At 39.8% G+C, this 20,882-nt stretch overlaps 1 protein-coding gene across 1 annotated transcript; it reads left to right on the top strand.

Annotated features, from left to right (window-relative positions):
* The first annotated feature begins 16,747 nt into the window (after positions 1-16,747).
* On the top strand, positions 16,748-18,906 carry LOC138783168 (DNA damage-regulated autophagy modulator protein 1-like). The gene is made up of 9 exons (XM_069957507.1): positions 16,748-16,866; positions 16,966-17,033; positions 17,229-17,371; positions 17,529-17,700; positions 17,795-17,850; positions 18,021-18,107; positions 18,229-18,363; positions 18,534-18,614; positions 18,751-18,906. The coding sequence occupies exons 1-7, from the start codon at positions 16,748-16,750 to the stop codon at positions 18,307-18,309; spliced, it is 726 nt and encodes a 241-aa protein (XP_069813608.1). The 3' UTR covers positions 18,310-18,363; positions 18,534-18,614; positions 18,751-18,906.
* Positions 18,907-20,882: the final 1,976 nt, after the last annotated feature.

The raw sequence follows: 20,882 nt of genomic DNA on the forward strand, positions 1-20,882 counted from the left end.
CTTGTAATGCATAAAAGTTAATTACGAAAATAATAAAAATATATTTAAAAAAAAAAAGACCTAATGAAACCTCATGGTATAGGTGAATTGCAACCACAATGAACTTAGTACTTTAACAGAGTTGTCATTTATATTAAGTAAAACTTTCTATACAGCAATTTTGGAGGACATCTGTTGCCCTTGATGCCTTCCATTGTGACAAGGATAGGATTGTCCATGAACAATTGTTTGTGAACCTCCATTAGATTGGTAAATCATATCAGACTATATTTGTGGACTAAAAATTTCTTTACTTTATAATTTGTCCCAAAAGAGTTAAAGGGTTTCTCTGACAAAGAATAATAAGGCTTTTATTTGTATAGTGCACACAGATTCCGCAGCACTTTACATAGTTTTGCCAATTATAGTTCCCTGTACCCATTAGGGCTAACAATCTAAATCCACCTATCTGTATGTTTTGGGTGTGGGAGGAAACCGGAGTACCCGGAGGACACCCACACAAACACTGAGAGAACATACAAACTCTTTGCAGATGTTGCCCTTGGTGGGATATAAACCCAGGATCCTAGCGCTGCAAGGCTACAGTGCTAACCACTGAGCCACCGTGCTGCCCACAAAGAACAAAGAACAAAGTGTGTGTCTCATCTAGGCTGAAGATGAAAACAAACTATTTTTTTACCTGTCCCAATCCCTTGCTGTGATCATTACCTGCCGAGCAGCGCCTACTGCTCTCCTTTTGATATTTTGGAATTAAAGATCAATCAACAGTGACTGCAGTGATGGGGGATCGGGGCATGTGTGTTTAAATTTGATGCAGACTTTTTTTTTTATCAGACAGCCCCTTGAAAATATTATACATAGAAAAAGTTATCTTTAGCCCCTTAAGGACAGAGCTAATTTTCTGATTTGCACCTTTGTTTTTTCATCCTTCTGTTCAAAGGGCCATAGCGCTTGCATTTTCTCCCCCAGAGATCCATATGGGCTGTTGTACTTTGCAATGACACACTTGATTTTTCCCAAAAATATGCCGTAAAACCAAAAGGAAATTATTTAGATGGAGAAATAAGAAAATACTTTTTTTTATTTTATTTCAAGGGGGTTTCGTCTTCATGCCTTTCTCCTTTTCTCTGTTATAAAACTGAGATATTATCTATGTTCCTCAAGTGAATATAACTTTTATTTTATTTGCTTTTAATTAGTTTTTTTAATTTTTTAAAAATTAATAAAAGTGTTTAAAATTTCTCTATTCAGATTTTTTTGTTTATATTTTTCAATTATTAACTATTTTAAACTATTTTTATTTTGGACTGTTTGGATTGTTTGTGAGCTCTCTCTGTACCCCTTTAGGGACACCATGATGTATAAGGTAAGTAATGGGTCCTTCTGGGCTAAGGTGATTTTTAGTAGAGTGCTGGGGAATGGGAGGAAGAAATAACAAATCGCCTCCCCTGCTTCAGCGCTGAAGCTGGTCCTCTGGTCCTGGATGCTTCCTGGTAAGAGAAGGGACCTGGGACGTGAGGTGTCACACCTATTCAGCCAGTCAGCTGCTGTAGCGGGATCCTGCCTTGGCTGCTGACTGCCTGAGCGGGCCTGACACATCACGTCCCAGGTCCCAACTAAGACCCAGAAGCGGCTGATATCAAGGGACTGCAGCTGCGGAATACTAGCATCAGAGCTGGAGCTGGGAGGTGAGAGCATGTTATTTCTTTCATCCTCCCCATCCCCACCATCCTCCCCATCCCCGCCAAAAATCTCCCCAGCTCTGAATTCTCTTTTAAGGAGTTAAAGCAAATGTTGCTAATATTTTTTTTAACCTTGAAGTAGCTATGTAAATATTTTAAATAATTATTTTTATCTACAAAGTGATCTAGACCATCATAAAGTCTGTACTTAATTATAGTCAGATGTCCCAATGTCCTTTTGCAAGAGAAAGAAAAGACAATAGACAGCAGGAAAGTTCATTTCACTGGTAGTATGATCCACTTTTTTATTTTTTACTTTTTATTTATATTTTTATTGTAGTTGAAATGAAAGCAAGGACAACTGGAATGAAATGGATCCTGTTTCTTTTTTTCTTTATTTTATTTTACTATTCACAGTATGCTATAAAACGTAAAACATTAAATAGAAATCAAACTTATTATTTACTTTATTTCATTTCTATTTTAAATAAAACATAATCACTTCTAGGTAAAAAGATAAAGAGTAATCTTTTTGTCCTACTGAAATTGGAATTCAAATTAAAAATTATATTCTGGAAAGGGGAGCCTGTTTGACACCAGGAGGGCACATAATTACTTAAACTACTAGTTCTGCCTCAGGCTGATAAAGAATCCCGAGAAGTCATTAACAAGAAAATGATATTGACAAATGATATGTTTTGTGACTTTACATAGACATCATGCTGAGTTTAAATTCCACTTCCACCATTCCTTAGTAAACCAGCTAATTGTTTTTGCCATAAGCCACATTAAAATTGAAATATCTTCATTTTCCTGTGTAATCTTGTATGAAGAATCACATGACAGCATTAATATTTTGGTCAACTGCAGGCAATGTCCTAAGGTCATAAGGAATTTGTATGTCTACTGCTGTGAAAAATATTTCTAAATTAAAGTGGACAATGAGAGTCAATATAAATATTGTACATTTCTGTAATGTATATTTCAAAGAAAGAGCAAATAGTCAAAATAATTTAGAGTGAAACTATTGATCACAACAAAAGTACATAAAAAAAAATATTAGCCCTTTCAAGGATATATTAACACCTTTCTTTGTTTCTTTTTTGTTTAGTTTTTTCCTCCTTCAGTTCTAAAAGCCATAACACTTTTATTTTGCTATAAATAGAGCCATATGAGGACTTTTTATGTTGTTGTGGCACCAATTGTACTTTGCATTGACACCATTCATGTTACCATAAGAGTGCCCCCAAACACAGCTCTTTTGTGGTTTTTTTGGCTTGGTGGTTTTTCTGGACTTGGTGTTTTTTTCTGTCATTTTTGACCTTAGGTATGATCTGCTTTTTTGCCTTTGGCGCTTTTGAGAGGAACAGAAGAAATTCCATTGAACTATATGGGAGAAAAATGTCAAAAATGTCAGTTTGCAGAAAAAAGCGCCAAACTCTCATCATGCTACACTCACCATTGATGCACGCATGTCCAGGTCAAATTGAAGCAATGTTCCTCCTTACCTTCTAAGAGCCGTAGCACTTTTGATGGGGTTGTCATTTTTTGTGCCATGATCTCTAGTTTTTATTGGTATAATATTGGTATAAGAGAAAAAATTTTAGTTATTTTTTTTTAATTATTTTAAAAAATCAGCAATCCTAGTGTGTTATTTATTTTTTCGTCTTTTCATTTACGCTGTTTACTTTGAGGGAACAATATTGGATTGGACAAATCTGCATGCAATGATATGTAATACTGTATGTTTATTTTTTATACCGTGGCTGCCTGTCATTATGCCCGGGTCTGGGGACAGTAATGTGTTCTGGGCCGATCTCATTTAAACAGCCCTGCACACATTAAAACCATTTTAAAGTCATACAGTATAAGTTCCTGCTGCACAGGGTATGTGCATCAGGAATGTAAATAGCCTTGTGGCTGATGTGAAGAGGTTATTATTAACAACCCCCCCCCCCCCAGTGAAATTGCCTAAAAAATATGCCTAACGCAATAGTAGAGGACAAAACACCCATATATGTATAGCCAATACATGCAAAAATGAAATGCAAAGCAGTGTAAAAAGTATATAACCTGCATAGTATTATCTATGCACAACTGGAAGATGTATGTACTACAAGAAAATATGTTGTTTTAATAGAGATGAGTGAGTAGTGAAATATTCAAATTTTTGAATATTGAGTTGAGTAGACCCCGAAACTCGAATATTCAAACAAATATAAAAAACGATTTAAGTCTATGGGAAAAAAATGCCCGACACTTGGAAATCAAAATTTGACCACTTGTAGGTCCACAATGACACCTCAGAAAATTATGCAAAATTCTGGAATGCAACTGGGACAGCAGTGGAAGCATGCCTGTGTGCATCTAACACACCAAAGTCCCAGTATTACACCACTATACACTCCAAACACAATATATCCTCTATCTAAAGTGGAAAATAATACATGGAAACCTTCTTTCCTTTACATTAGTATGGACAGAAAGACAAGCACCCCTTTAAATCACATTGCCTATGACAACCACGGATGGCATAGGCAAGGGGGAAATGAAACAGCGCCCACCGCTAACTGTCATTGTGTTTGTGTGTGTGTGTGATGCGGTCAGACACGTCCTCTTTAAATTTTCAAAGTCATCTGCCTCTTCCATTACACATAAGGGAGTGTGGGTCTTATGGCACACAAGCAGACAACAGGCGTTTGACAGCAGGCAGAACAGTAGTACCACTCTTATATTTTTACCTTGGCACACAAGGAGTATACAGCCGGATACCCTCTCTATGACGTAGCTGAATGCCTTACAGCAGGCAACAGCCGTTCATCTTCTTTATATTGTGCACAGCATGCAAAAGAGTAGTACCACGCCATGTCTTGGCACACTAGGAGTATACAGCTGTATACCCTCTCTATAACATATAAGAGGAATGTCCTACAGTAGGCAACATGTGTTCGACTTTATTATGTGGCGCACAGCACACAGAACAGTAGTACCAGGCTTATATTTTTTGCCTTGACAAACAAAGAGTATACAGCCGTATACCCTCCATGACGTATTACAAGAATGCCCTACAGCAGGCGACAGGCATTTGACTTTATTATTTTGCTCATATAACGCAAAACAGTAGCAACACACTTATATGTTTTGCCTTGGCACACAAGGACTATACAGACATATATTTTTTGCCTTGGCACACAAAAAGTATACAGCCATATACCCTTACTGACATATTAGAAGAATGCCCTACAGCAGGCGACAGGCGTTTGACAGCAGGCAGAACAGTAGTACCACTCTTATATTTTTTGCCTTGGCACACAAGGAGTACACAGCCAGATACCCTCTCTATGACGTAGCTGAATGCCTTACAGCAGACAACAGCCGTTCAACTTTTATATGTTGTGCACAGCATGCAAAAGAGTAGTACCATGCTTATATTTTGTTGTCTTGGCACACTAGGAGTATACAGCTGTATACCCTCTCTATGACATATAAGAAGAATGCCCTACAATAGGCAACATGTGTTCAACTTTATTATGTGGCGCACAGCACACAAAACAGTAGTACCAGGCTTATATTTATTATTCTATTATATATATTAGAAGAATGCCCTACAGCAGGCGACAGGCATTTGACTTTATTATGTGGCTCATATAACGCAGAACAGTAGCAACACACTTATATTTTTTGCCTTGGCACACAAGGAGTATACAGCCATATATTTTTTGCCTTGGCACACAAAGAGTATACAGCCGTATACCCTCACTGATGTATTAGAAGAATGCCGTACAGCAGGCTACAGGCATTCAACTTTATTATGGGGTACGCAGAACAGTAGTACAATGCTTATATTTTTTGCCTTGGCACGCAAGAATTATACAGCCTTATACCCTAAACAGAAAGATACACTACAGCCTATTCATCACAGTGCACTCAAGCTGCTTGCCTGCCTGTCTGAACACACTGAGGTGCTGCTAGCCGGTTTAATAGCTGTATAATTTTAGATAAATATATTCTTTCTATAATTTTAGCCCTAACAAGGGCTTTTGGGGGTCCCTCCTGCCTAAAATCACCTAACACCTTACTGTCCCTGCTACACACTATCTCTCTCTCTAGCTCGAAGTCTCATCTGAAATCGAAAGTCAAATCCACTATTATTAATAACTAATAATGTGAAGGTCACATAGTTTAGCCAGCCAATGAATTCAGATGCTTTTCTATCACTTCCTGTGTGCTCCTAGTGCCTGTCCCATACCCACTGCATAGTTATGGAGGGGGTATGGGAGGGATTCAAATTTTTACAGGGATTTTGATCGAATACTCGATCGAAATTAAGTATTTCGAATACTGTACTGCTCAATTGAATACCTACTCGATCGAGTAGTACCCGCTCATCTCAATTGTTTAACTATAGAAGTAAAAAAGTATATATATATATAAACTTTATTTCAATTCATTACATGCATGTTTATATTTTTAAACTTCTATGGATAACCAATGTAAATTAAAATTTTTTGCTTAAAATTGTTCAATTCTGATCAGAGATGAGTAAAGATTTGCTGCAAATCGGATATATTTAAAACCCCATCTTTAAATTTAGTGCCTATGCAAAAACATTTCCATGCCAAAGTACAATGTGCAACCCATGCCCCAAGAACAGGATTATCCGGACAAAAATTCTCATGACTATGGTTCACAAAGAGAAACCATAGAGAGAAATAAAAAAAAAATAAAATAAAATAAAATAAATATATATATAATATATATATTAGGGATGAGCTAACCGAACCGTAATGAATCAGATTCGTTACGAACTTTGCAAAAAGTTTGGTTTGGCACAGAACTGAACTTTGAGAAAGTTTGTTACGAATCTAGTAAAAATAACAACGGAGACGCAAAATTGTACTTTTTTCACAGAATAGACCAGGATACAAGGGATTATTTCTCCTATAATCCCTTGTATCCTGGTTTCCTGTGAATATCAAAATGTGTGACGTCACCCCTGTTAGGGTGAGACCTTAAATTAGTCTCCTCAGATATACCTGGGTGCTGCCTAATCAAAAATGTAATGTGACAGCTGTCTGTGAGTATTAACCAAGACACATAAAAGCAACTTCAGTATTCAAGCTTATCGAATTTATTAAGGGAAAATCAGTTCATATCTTTACAATAAGGTTAAAAAAATAGAACCCTGTTTAGCCGCAACAACTAAAAGTAAAAAAAAAGTCCCAAAAAAAGTCCCATCACTGTCCGGGAAAAAAAAAGGTCCAAAAAAAAGTACCGTTACTGTCCGAGAAAAAAAAAGTAAAAAAAAAAGTCCCATCACTGTCCGAGAAAAAAAAAATCAGCTGTCCCATCACTGCACAGTTGTGTAGAAAGATGTTGGCGACTCATTGGGATTCTTGGTGTCTAAGACCGTGCACCCCAGTGCTGATGTCTGGTCCTTTAATTATGAACAAGGGCAGTACATGTCTGTTACTGCCCATTGGGTCAACATTCCCCAATCTTCCCCATTTCCCCAGAAGACCACCAGAATGTTAGCCCATTCTTGCCACTGTCACCTCCCCGGTGCTTTAGGGGGCCAACCTGCAGTCTTACCAACAATGTCAGGCCCGGCGCTCTCAGGCTGTCCTCCATTTTGTGAGCCTGGGTGAACGGAGCCACAGTGAGTAGGAGCTCCTCCGGACCATCAGAGAGGAGATATATGAATGGCTGACCCAAGGTCAACTAACGGTGGGAAGTGCTGTAGCCCACAAAGTTAGGAACCTTTTCTCTGCAGTGCAGCAGTGAGGGCTGCTTCATACACCTTGTATGGCACATGTGATAAACCTCATAATGCACAGGTTTCTTCAAACATGTCCTGCCAATTGTTGATCCTTTTTGAGGATGCGACTTTGTGAGCAATCAGGTACTGCCTCCTCCTCCTCCTTAAATACTCTTTTCTCAATCATACTGGGCTGGATGCAGGGGCGCAACTAGGATTCACGGGCCCCATAGCAAAAAATTGTAAGCCCCCCCCCTACGCACAACACAAAGCACCGCACATATATATAGGCTCTGTGATGTGGCCAAAAAATAAAATCTTTTGTGGCCAGAGGCAGAATCCTGCCTGCAGTCACAAGAGTGACTGGCAGAGCAGAGAGCCAATGGCTGCTTGCTCTGTCAGTCCACTGTATTTAACTAGGAGCCCTTATGGTTAAATACATAGGTGCAGGAGCCGACTACCTTTTGCTTAACCCCTTATGTACTGCAGTGTGTAAAGGCCCCTATTACACGGTACGGTTATCGGCCTTAAGGGCTGATAATCGTCCTGTTTAATAGAAGGCAATGATCAGCCCCCCCTGTACTCACCCGCTCACTGCCGACGCGGGGATTAGCGGCGGTAGCAAGCTGACAGCACTCGTTTGCTCCTCTTAGTTGCCCCATGGAATAGGGGCCTAAGTAACCGAAAGTTCACAAGACTAGGAAATATCTGCTTTACTGCTGGTGCACTGATAACCCCAGACCTCTGCATAGAGCTCTCACATTTTCCTACTTGGACAGCTAAGAACAGAGGTCAGGGGTTATCAGTGCAGTGAGGCAGATATCTTTATCTTCTGCTTGTTAACCCTTATTTGTGTTGCAGCATGTAAGTAAACATTGGGTCACTTCACACTGCAGTACATAAGAGGTTAATCAGAAGGAGACAAGAGGCCCTTATCTTCCCTGTGATTCCCCGGGGCCCCCCTCCCCCAAGGGCCCCATAGCAGCTGCCTATCCTGCCTCTATGGTAGCTACGCCACTGGCTGGGTGCAATCAAGTGCTACTGCCTCCTCCTCCTCCTCCGTCAATTGTCTGTTCTCCACCACACTGGGTCCAATACAGTACTATTACTGCTGCTGGTTCCACTGTCAAATGTCTGTTTTCCACCCTACTGGGTCCAAGGAACTTTGTGTCCTATGTCCCGTGTAATCACTTACACCTTGGCAAATCTTTTTTTAATATTTTTGCACTTTGATTTTTTCCACTTTTTTTATTGTAATAGCAACTGCAACTAAACGAAACTATACCCTATCAGACTCCCACTATTGTAGCTGCAATTATTTAGCCGTTATTGCAAGGTTTGTTTTAGGTTCTTTTTCAAAAGTTCGCTCATCCCTAACATATATATATATCACAAGGGTACTTACAGCTCACACAATGGTATTTTTGGGTGACATTTTAATGACTTCTAAAGCTACTACCAGTACCTATCTGTTGTTAAAAGGCAGGTTACCTTTCCTTATTTATAATGAATTCATCAGTGTGGACGGCGCTAATAGCTATAGCTAATATATATTTGAAAAGAAATTATAAAAAAATAACAAAATCTAAATTTTTCTCTTACACCAATATAATACCAATAAAAACTAGAGATCATGGCACAAAAAGATTACACTCCAACCACCCCCGTAGGTGGAAAAATAAAAGCGCTATGGCTCTTAGAAGATGAGGAGGAACATTGCTTCAATTTGACCTGGACATCCATGCATCAACGCATTAACCTTCGGTCATGACAGGGTTAATACAATCCTTGTAAAGCCTTTGTGAATCTGGGCTTTTCCCTATTCCATTCTTCATTACATAGTATGTGTTTTTGCAATTTGAATTTTCCGGTCTATTTAAGGGTATCACAATTAACTAGGTTTTCACTTAAATGTTTTGATAGTTGGATGGCGCATTCTGCTCAACTGTCTGATTACAGTAATTTTATTTAACATAGTAAAAAAAAGGTTCTGCATGTGTCTATTTATTGGGGACTCTTTTTCTTTTCTCATACATCGTAAAGAAAAAAGGAAAGTCCCTTTACAGTTACCACCCTCAATTTTCCTTCGGGCCCTTCAGGGGCGAAGAGCCTCCGAGTGCTACCACTGCCACGTCCAGGCAGTGTAAGTGTACATCACTGATTCACCAACGTCCATTGTCGTCCTTGGAGAAAACTTGATTTGATGCCCCGGGTTCACCAATGTCCACTTGCTGTCCTGGGAGAAAGTGTCTTTTCGTGCCGCTCATTTATCAATATCCACTGCTGTTCTAGAAGAAAATTGATATTACAACAGCATCTGTTGAAAAAAACATTACACTGTAATAGTCCCTCTATTATAGCTACTATAGTTTGGCTGTTTTAACAACATTTGTTTGCATGCGATTCGCGAGTATTCGCAAATCCGACCCAAAACTCATGGATCTCATGAAACAAATTTTTGACTGCTTCACTCATCTCTAATTCTGACCCCAATATTTTTTCATAATTTTAACTTTTTTTTATTTGCCAAATAGGAAAAGAAAGGTGATAACATTTTTTATTTAATGAGGGATTTTTTTTACTTTAAAAATATATCTATTTTTTAATTTGTTTACACTTTAATTTGTTTACCAATCCCCCCCCCCCCGAGGACTTTTATAAGCGATCATTTGACTTCTTTATACAGCTTACTGCAATGTTCTTGCATTGCATTTATTTGAAAAATCTGAACAGATGTTACCAAGGGATTATCACAGCTATTCAATTTCAGAGGTCTGTTAGCCCAAATTGTATCATTTAATTCTATTCTATATCATTTAATTCAATGTCTATACGTAAATTGTAAGAATGTTACACTGTTCAAGAACAGGAGATACAGAACCATGGTTTAAAAACTTGTAATTTGGCTCCATGTTAATTCCCTGAAAACATCTTTCATGCATTTTCTATTTTATTTTGTATCTGCCTGATGACAAATGAACTTTACAACAAAGTTTAATTTTAAACTCTCATTGTGTATTAGTTTTCAATGTTAAAAAGCAACAAAAATGGTGCACTGGAACAAAGGATTAACATTCTATTTGCCCCAAATTTGTAAATTCTAAATCTATTGTGCTATTATATGTATGTGCTGTTTGCTTCCTTTGTATTAAAATTCTATTTTAAGAATACATAGCTTTTTTATGATTTGGCTTAAGACACAAAAGAAAGTAATAATTTTCTCATTTTAATTGTATATTGGTCAGTCAGCTCCATCCTCCATCAATAATTTTCATTTTTTAACTCATAAAGAAATTAATAATTCTAGAAAGTCTAGATTTCTCCTGGGTAAGTGTATCTACCAGAACCTTGGCCTTTTATTCTGTCAATCTTCACTGCCTATAGCCAATAAAGCATTACCCATGTTCCTCCCAGCTAACAAACTTCTGAAAGGTGGATTCTGCCTAACATTACATGTATATCCCTTCATATCCACTTTGCATTGGTAGGGACAATTAAAGCATGACTTCAAGGAAAGCTTTTGCACATCCTAGAATCCCTAAAGAAACAATTACCTAGATGAAACATTTTCAACAAAGATACTATTGTTCTTGAAGAGTTTGAATTGAAATTAACTGCATTAAATGCAAGCCTGCATTTTTTTTAACACCCTTGATAACAGGTTTAATGTACTAAACATTGACTGCCTGTCCTTTGTGACAGTCAGTCTTCCCAATCCTCTTGGCAAGCAATTTGTTAGAAACTAGTATTAGAGCTATCTGATAGAAGGGCTCACATTAACTTCCTCATTATTACCCTTGTATCTACCCCACCAGGTGTACTGGGATGAATACAGTACTGTCCACCAAGCATTAAAATATTTCTTGGGGGCAGAGGCTGGCTGGTGTTATTAGGCTGGAAAGGACCAACAAAAGGCCCTTTTCATCCTGCTAATACTAGGCTGCTGCCGCTTGGCTTTTATCTGGCTGGTTCTGAAAAAGTAGGAGGACCCCACAATTTTTTTAAGAAATATATTCATAAATATGTTAAAAAGGATGGGGACCCCTTGCATTTTGATTGCCTGATAGATACAAGGCAAACATTAGAAGCCTAGTAATACCAAGGTGTGAGGACCAATTATTTGGCCCTTCCCGGTCTAAAGTCACAAGGTTCTCCAGATGCTCTCTCATGGTTGAGCTGAACAGTATGTCCAGGACTACATATTCAATTACTAATACTGTTAACCCATATGCACCTTTGCAGTTTACCACACTCTGCTTTACCTTCACTATGCTTAGAGAATTGTGAGCTGCACCACAATCTCTGATGTTTATTATCTCTGAAAGCCCACCCAATTATCCAGAATAGATTTTACATGATTATTTCTAATCCATTATACATTATGCAATACCATCCCCATTGGAAGGCCACTTTTAAATGCACATTTTGGTGGTTGTCTTACAGAAGTTGTGCTGTATATTTTTGCCTCCAACCCTGAGCATATTTAAAATTAACACATATTTTGCCCTTGAATCCCCCATTTAGCCCCTTCAGGATCAGGCTATTTTTCGTTTTTGTGTTTTCGTTTTTTCCTCCTTGTGTTTAAAAGGTCATAGTGCTTGCATTTTTTGACCTACAGACTCACATTATTTTTTGCGCCACTAATTGTACTTTGCAGTGGCAAACTTAATGGCAGTATGCGGCAAAATCAGAAAAAAAATATTTGTGCAGTGAAGTTGAATTTCTTTTTTTTTTCATTTTGGGGGGGTTTCGTGTTTATGCCATTAGTTCTATAGTAAAACTCAGATGTTATATATGTTCCTCAAGTCAGTATGATTACAATGATATGTAATTTATATTACTTTTATTTTATCTGACTGCTTTTAAAAAATTAAAACCTTTTAAAAAAAAACAAAATGTGTTTAAAATTGCTCTATTACCATCCTTATAACGCTTTTATCCTTTGGTCTATGGGGCTGTGTGATGTGTCAATTTTTGCACCATGACTTGTTCTTTCTATTGTTACTTTGTTTGTATATATGCGACTTTGATGTGACAAACATTTTGCACTTTGGTGGGTTATCGGGAATGTGATATATTCCAATTGCTTATGTCTAAAACAAATAAAAAATTGCTTACATTCATCATAATCTTCGCTTTTGTGAAATTATGAATTTTTATTATGGAAACAGACGATTTTGCATCTTCTCATTTATACAGTCAGACTAAGAAGAGTATAGGCATTGCAAATTTATGCAGATTACAAAAAACTGTTCAGAAGTGTGTGTCTTTCCGAGATTTATCACTATACTGCAAATCAGATTCACAAATCGATCCCCAAATATAGTTGCCCATCAGGTCCTTGTTATATTGTCCTTGCTAATGGCGTTCAAAGTTCATAATGTCCTGGTGGAAGCGCTCGCTTTGCTCCTCTGAATAAGATCTCATGTTCTCTTTGAACTTATTAAGATGAGCATCAATGATATGGATTTCGAGTAAAAAAAATTTGAACAGCGCTCCATAGCACAGGTCAGGAGGATATGTGGTAGGTGAGAGAAATGAATGAAAAACTCTCACCTTGTTGGGTTGTGCAAGAGGAGGCACAACACTCAACAACCGCATGTGAAGGATCGCTGCCGCTCCCAGGTAAACCATACAAGATGGATAGCAATAAAACAGACCTCCCTTCAACCAGGGTGTGTTTGGACGCAGATCCAGAACAGATGCAAAAACATAATTATTTAAAATTTATTAGTAATATAAAAATTCATGGCGACACAACGAGTTTCTAAAGCAGTCTGGATTCTTTCTCAAGTGTCATCTGATGTCATCTGTCATTTATGGCATCACAACGCGTTTCCAAACCGCTCCAGTTTCTTTCGAAAGAAACCGGAGCGGTTTGGAAACGCGTTGTGTCACCATGAATGTTGTTTCAATAAATTTTTAATCATATCTTCGTGTACTCCTTGGACCTGCGCCCCACCTAACCCCGGCTGGAGGGAGGTTTTTTTCTAAAAACATTTAACGACATTTTAGAACATTTTTTAACATGGATATTTTTTATTTAGATGTTTTCCCTCTATTTTGGTACCTTTCATATACAGCAAAAAGCTAATGATCGTGCAACAAGGGCCTTATGGTGACAGTGTGTCCCTTTTATATAGAGCCTATAGTGACATCTAATCCCCCAATATATAAAGCCCATAGGGACATTGAATCCGCCATATATAAAGTCCACAGTGACAGGGCATCCTCTTATATATACAGCCCATGGAAACATTGCACCCCCCCATATTTACAGCCCATAGTGATATTGAACTACTCAATATATGCAACCCTTAGTGACAGTTCATCTTGTAATACATTTGGCCAATAGTGCATCCTCTAATATATACAGCCCATAGTGACAGTGCATCTCCCAATATATACAGCTCATAGGGACATTACATCTCACAGTATACTGTATACAGCCCATAGTGAAAGTGCACCCCATAATATATACCGCCTATAGTGACATTGCATCCCCGAATATATATAGTGCATTCCATAATATATACAGCCCATAGTGACATTGAATTCCCCAATATACACAACCCATAGTGACATTGCATCCCCCAATACATACTGTGCATTCCATAATATATTCAGCCCATAGTGACATTGCATCCCCCATATATACAGCCCATAGTGACATTGCGTCTCCCAATATATACAGCGCATTCCATAATATACACAGCCCATAGTGACATTGCATCCCCCAATACATACTGTGCATTCCATAATATATACAGGCCATAGTGACATTGCATCCCCCATATATACAGCCCATAGTGACAGTGCATCCCATATATAACAGCCCATATTGATAGTCCATCCCATAATATATGCTGTCCATAGTGACAGTCCATTCCATAATATATACAGCCCACAGTGACAGTGCATCCCATAATATATACATTCCATATTGACAGTGCATCCCATAATATGTACAGCCCATAGTGGCAGTGCATCCCATAATATGTACAGCCCATAGTGACAGTGCATCCCATAATATATACATTCCATAGTGACAGTGCATCCCATAATATATACAGCCCATAGTGACAGTGCATCCCATAATATATACAGCCCATAGTGACAGTGCATCCCATAATATATACAGCCCATAGCGACAGTGCATCCCATAATATATACTGTCTATAGTGACAGTGCATCCCATAATATATACAGCCCATAGCGACAGTGCATCCCATAATATATACTGTCTATAGTGACAGTGCATCCCATAATATATACAGCCCATAGCAACAGTGCATCCCATAATATATACAGCCCATAGTGACAGTGCATCCCATAATATATACAGCCCATAGTGACAGTGCATCCCATAATATATACAGCCCATAGCGACAGTGCATCCCATAATATATACTGTCTATAGTGACAGTGCATCTCCCTATATATACAGTGCATCCCATAATATATACAAGCCATAGTGACAGTGCACCCCCCATATGTACAACCCATAGTAACAGTGCATCCCATATATAACGGTCCATATTGACAGTAAATCCCATAATATACTATTTACTACTGACATTCCATTCCATAATATATATAGCCCATAGTGACAGTCCATTCCATAATATATACATTCCATAGTGACAATTCATCCCATAATATATACATTCCATAGTGACAGTGTATCCCATAATATATACAGCCCATAGTGACAGTCCATCCCATAATATATACAGCACATAGTGACAGTGTATCTCCCTATATATACAACCTACTGTATATTACCAGTGTATCCCATAATATACTATAAACATCCCATAGTGACAGTGCATCCCATAATATGTACAACCCATAGTGACAGTGAATCCTATAATATACTGTATACTGTATACAGCCCATAGTGACAGTAAATCCCATAATATATACAGCCCATAGTGACAGTGTATCTCCCTATATATACAACCTACTGTATATTACCAGTGTATCCCATAATATACTATAAACATCCCATAGTGACAGTGCATCCCATAATATGTACAACCCATAGTGACAGTGAATCCTATAATATACTGTATACTGTATACAGCCCATAGTGACAGTAAATCCCATAATATATACAGCCCATAGTGACAGTAAATCCCATAATATATACAGCCCATAGTGACATTGCACCCCCAATATATACAGCCCATCATGACAGTGCATCCCATAGTATATACAGGCCATAGTGACAGTGCATCCCATAATATATACAGGCCATAGTGACAGTGCATCCCATAATATATACAGCCCATAGTGACAGTGCATCCCATAATAAATACAGCCCATAGCGACAATGCATCTCCCTATATATACAGTGCATCCCATAGTATATACAGGCCATAGTGACAGTGCATCCCATAATATATACAGGCCATAGTGACAGTGCATCCCATATATAACAGCCCATATTGACAGCGAATCCCATAATATACTATTTACAGCCCATAGTGACAGTGCATCCCATAAAGTATACTGGCCATAGTGACAGTCCATTCCATAATATATACAGCACATAGTGACAGTGCATCCCAAAATATATACATTACCTAGGGACAGTGCATCCCATAATATGTACAGCCCATAGTGACAGTGCATCCCATAATATATACAGCACATAGTGACAGTGCATCCCATATATAACAGCCCATATTGACAGCGAATCCCATAATATACTATTTACAGCCCATAGTGACAGTGCATCCCATAAAGTATACTGGCCATAGTGACAGTCCATTCCATAATATATACAGCACATAGTGACAGTGCATCCCAAAATATATACATTACCTAGGGACAGTGCATCCCATAATATGTACAGCCCATAGTGACAGTGCATCCCATAATATATACAGCACATAGTGACAGTGCATCCCAAAATATATACATTACCTAGGGACAGTGCATCCCATAATATGTACAGCCCATAGTGACAGTACATCCCATAATATATAGCCCATAGTGACAATGTATCCCATAATATACTGTATACAGTCAATAGTGACAGTGCATCCCATAATATCCTACAATGTGACATACACCCCCTGCAAAAGTACAGGAGCGAAGATCTGCAACACTGAGCACCAATCATGTCCAGGCATGTCTGATGATGTCACAATGACACAGTAACAGCATCAGTGACATCATCGGGTTCCGCGCCCATAAAACCCCCTGCCTGGCAACAATCTGCCTTCTAGATCTGTGAGAGCAGAGACAGAAGACCCTCTTGCAGCCTATTGCTAGCAAGTCTTTCTTTTCAGCAGTCACCATGCAGATCCGCGGTCTGGCATTCGTGCCTGTTGCTTGGGGTCTATGGAGTCTATGGGGCTTGTATATGCTTGTCATACTGACTGTCATCTCAGGACACAACCACAAGCCATTCATCAGGTAAGATTCCTAGATTTTCTATTATTATTGTATTATTTTTTCTGTGTTATTTCTTGATGATGATTATTGGATAACTCCCAATATTTTCCTTTCTTTCAGTGACACAGGAATACAATCCCCGGAGTCGGTGGTATACACCATTGTCTTTATGGTATTATCCATCCTAGGTAAGTGGCTGCAGCTTCCTATAGGGACATTATGAAGAGCTCAGCGGCTCCAGCGCTCAGTGATGGCGGTAACTCATCATTATATACTGCTGACCAGCGGCCATAACTGGAGATTATACCATCACTGGGTCCTGGAGCATCTATAGACATGACCTGTGGAAATCTGGGGCTGATAACACTTTTTCTCTATTTCAGGACCTGGCGTGGCTTTTCTCCAGTACAAGTTCATGTTATATCGGTCTGAACCAGCGGAGAAGTCCTTTGTCATCATCCAGAGAATCCTTTTTGTCATTGGATGGATCGTGAGCTTTGGGACCACTGTGAATGCCATATTTTCAGTGAGTTATCAGTTTCTATATACCAAATATAGTAGTAGGACCTCAGATTACTTGGGGTTCAGACCCTTTTGGTGGCTATACTTGTGTATTACACTCCACCTGAGGCTGCTGAGGTTCGGGATGCTGTATGACACTGACATGTCTCTTTATGTTCTAGGTGAGAAGCAATCCTTTAGCCCACAGGATTGGAGCAGGAATAGGTTTTGTTGGCACTGCAATTTATAATGTTTGCCAAGCTGGATTGCTGTATAGAACATCCTACAGCAGTCGCTTGATGTGCCACATTAGACTGGCCGCAGCCTTGGGGACCATCGTGATACTTGTTCTGTGTAAGTAACATGTTGTGTGCTGGATACATTGTGAAATAGATCAGACATGACAGTATAGGAAGCGATATAATACTACTACTCTGTTTCTTTCCAGTTGCTGTAGGAATGGGCTCCTTCTACAGTGAGCTGTGTACCGGGCAATGTTCTGAGGTGAGTCCCTGTCACTAGTCACCATCTTGTGTAATCCTCATGTGTCCTATATAAGAGTAATATAGAAACTCTTGGGAGACATGTTATCCTCCATCTCCTTCCACACCAGAGCCCCTGGTAAGTACAGTCGGACACTAACATCCTCCATTCTGTCCTTCTATCTCCTGCAGATCTTCTATTTGCCCGTCCTGGTATCCGAATATGTAGGATTCTGCGGCCTGACATTACACCAACTATTCAGCTATACAGATTTCCAGGTGAGTAGATGTCATGTGAAGGTCTCATTGGGCTACAGATATCATCCTATTCCTCATATATAAAGTTTCAAGGTATTAGTGATGTCTGATTATTAATGTTCTTACTTCTTGTTTTTCTTAGAGTTTAACGTTAACGGTCTCTCGAAAAGGCATCACCATCTGCCTAAGGGAGAAGACCGAGGACCCTAAAAACCCTGCGTGAGATCTAGGAGTAACAACTAGGATCTGTATAGAGAGTACCGGACGATGTGCTGGGGTGAGTTCCTGTCACTATTCACCATCTGGTGTAATCCACATGTGTCCTATATGAGAGTAATATAGAAACTCTTGGTGGACATGTCATCCTCCGTCTCCTTCCACACCAGAGCCCCTGGTGAGTACAGCCGCACACTAACACCCTCTATTCTGTCCTTCTATATCCTGCAGATCTTCTATTTGCCCATTCCGGTAGTTGAATATGTAGGACTGAGACATGACTTAACATCAACTAACTATACAGTTTTCCAGGTGAGTAGATGACGTGTGAAGGTCTCATGGGCTCCAGATATAATCCTCTTTCTCATTTATAAAGATCTATATTCATAGAGTTTCTGGAGATCAGTGATGTCTCATCATTAATGTTCTTTCTTCTTCTTTCTTTTAGCGTCAGTCTTTCCTGTTTTCCTGAGAAGGCATCTCCATCTGCCTGAAGGAAAAGACCCAGAACCCTAAAACCCTGAGTAACATCCAGGGGGGAAAACCTAGGGGGCTGGAGAAATATAAAACAACAACCATTCCGGACAACGCTGGATTATAACAAGTTGGATAATTCTTCCCCTATGGGTCTGTAATAAAGATTTAAAACTACCACTGGAGTTTTCTTCATGATTTGTAATAATATCATATAGCAACCGCAAAGGGAAAGTGCGGACCTTGCAAAAAGTCACAACCTTCTGTGAAAATAAGGCCTTCTACCTATTGGTGGGCACCATGTTAGCCCCTGCTACTATCTTAAAGCCCAGAATTCCCAGGTGGACTGTTACTTCACATAAAGCGCAATTTACATAAGAAATAGGAGGCTATGTGAATTCATGGACAGACAATAGGTAGATACAAAATAGACATAGATAGATAGATAGGCTGTGAAACATTATGTGGGAACCCAATTGGGAAGATATATACAGGCAATAGTGACAGTGCATCCCCCAATATATACAGCCCATAGTGACACTGTACCCCCTATATATACAGGCCATAGTGACATTAAACCCCCCCCCCCCACACACACACACACATATACAGCCCATAGTGACATTCCATCCCCCATATATACAGCCACTAGTGACATTGCACCCCACATATATACAGACCATGGTGACATTTTAACAGGGCCGTTTGTACTGATGTTGGGGGGGGGGGATTATTGCTAATAGGAAGCAATATGTATATTATGGCATAAAGCATGCTACCCAACCTTTTTCAAATTGAGGCAAAAAAAGTCATTCAGTAACTCACATGCAACATCTTCTTTGACCTGAGGCATCACTTTGTTTTCCATCCGGCCCAGACCACCATGATGATTTCTTGTAGCTACAATTCATCTCTTCTGAACCTGCCAGACAAACATCTTAGGCTCCACACTTTTCTAGCAACTTCCTTCCACTTTTTTGTGTCATGTACTGTAAAGTGAGTAGGTATGTGGTTGGCTCCCTGTATGTAGGTGGGGGTGCCATGAAACTGTCAAAGGCCTTGGAGAGTGTCCCTGCCCCTTGACAAGCTGGCTGCTCCACCCCTCCTCTCCCCTGCTTTTTGGACCACAGAACTACGTCCTCTGGTGCTAGTGGTGTCAGATGGGAAGTACTGTACATTTTCAGCTTCTGCACAAGGGCCTGTTGATGTTGATTCACTCTCATACTGCGTTCCTCGGCAGGAATGAGAGTGGCAAAGTTCTGTTTGTACCGAGGGTTGAGGAGGGTGAACACCCAGTAATCAGTGTTGTCAAAAATGCAAGAACTCCTTCTTCTCAATAGGCTCAATTTCCTCCTCCTCCTCCTCCTCCTCCACCACCAATTCCTCCTCTTCAGGTCATACATGCTCAACAACTAAGGATTGAGCATGGGTACCCTCTTCAGTCGCGGAAGCAGTCTGGTCCTCTTACTCCTCTTCTTCATCCTCCTCATCCTCTACTCCGTGGGGAGAAACTGACGTCAGGCTATCTAGCGCTGATGTTCTTCACCCGTCTTCTGAGACAAAAAAGGCAAAGTCTCAGACTTGATGCTGAGCAGGGAGGTGAGACTGATGATGGCGGCATCGCCGCTGACCATCTGTGTTGACTCCTCAAAGGGGCCCAGTCCTTAAACCCTGGCTACCATCTGGAAGGTGGAATTCCACCTCGTGGGCACGTCGCACAGCAGTCTGTGAGCCGACAGTGGCATGCACCTTTGCACTGCCCTTAGGGTGGCGGCATCCGTGGTTGACTTGCAGAAATGCACACAGATGCACCGCACCTTGGTGAGCAAGTCAGCCAAATTGGAGTAGGTCTTACGGAACCGCTGCACCACTAGGTTGAACACATGGGCCAGACATGGTACATGTGTGAGGCTGACGAGTTGCAGAGCCGCCACCAGGTTCCACCTGTTGTCACACTCAACCATTCCTGGTTTGAGGCTCCATGGCGCGAGCCAAAGATCTTTCTGCGCCGTGATGCCCTGCAACAGCTCCTGGGCCACGTTCCTCTTCTTGCCTAAGCTCAGCAGTTTCAACACCACCTGTTGGAGCTTACCCACCGCAGTGCTG

This window comes from Dendropsophus ebraccatus, chromosome 1 (genome assembly GCF_027789765.1).
Source record: "Dendropsophus ebraccatus isolate aDenEbr1 chromosome 1, aDenEbr1.pat, whole genome shotgun sequence".
Classification (NCBI taxonomy): Eukaryota; Metazoa; Chordata; class Amphibia; order Anura; family Hylidae; genus Dendropsophus; species Dendropsophus ebraccatus.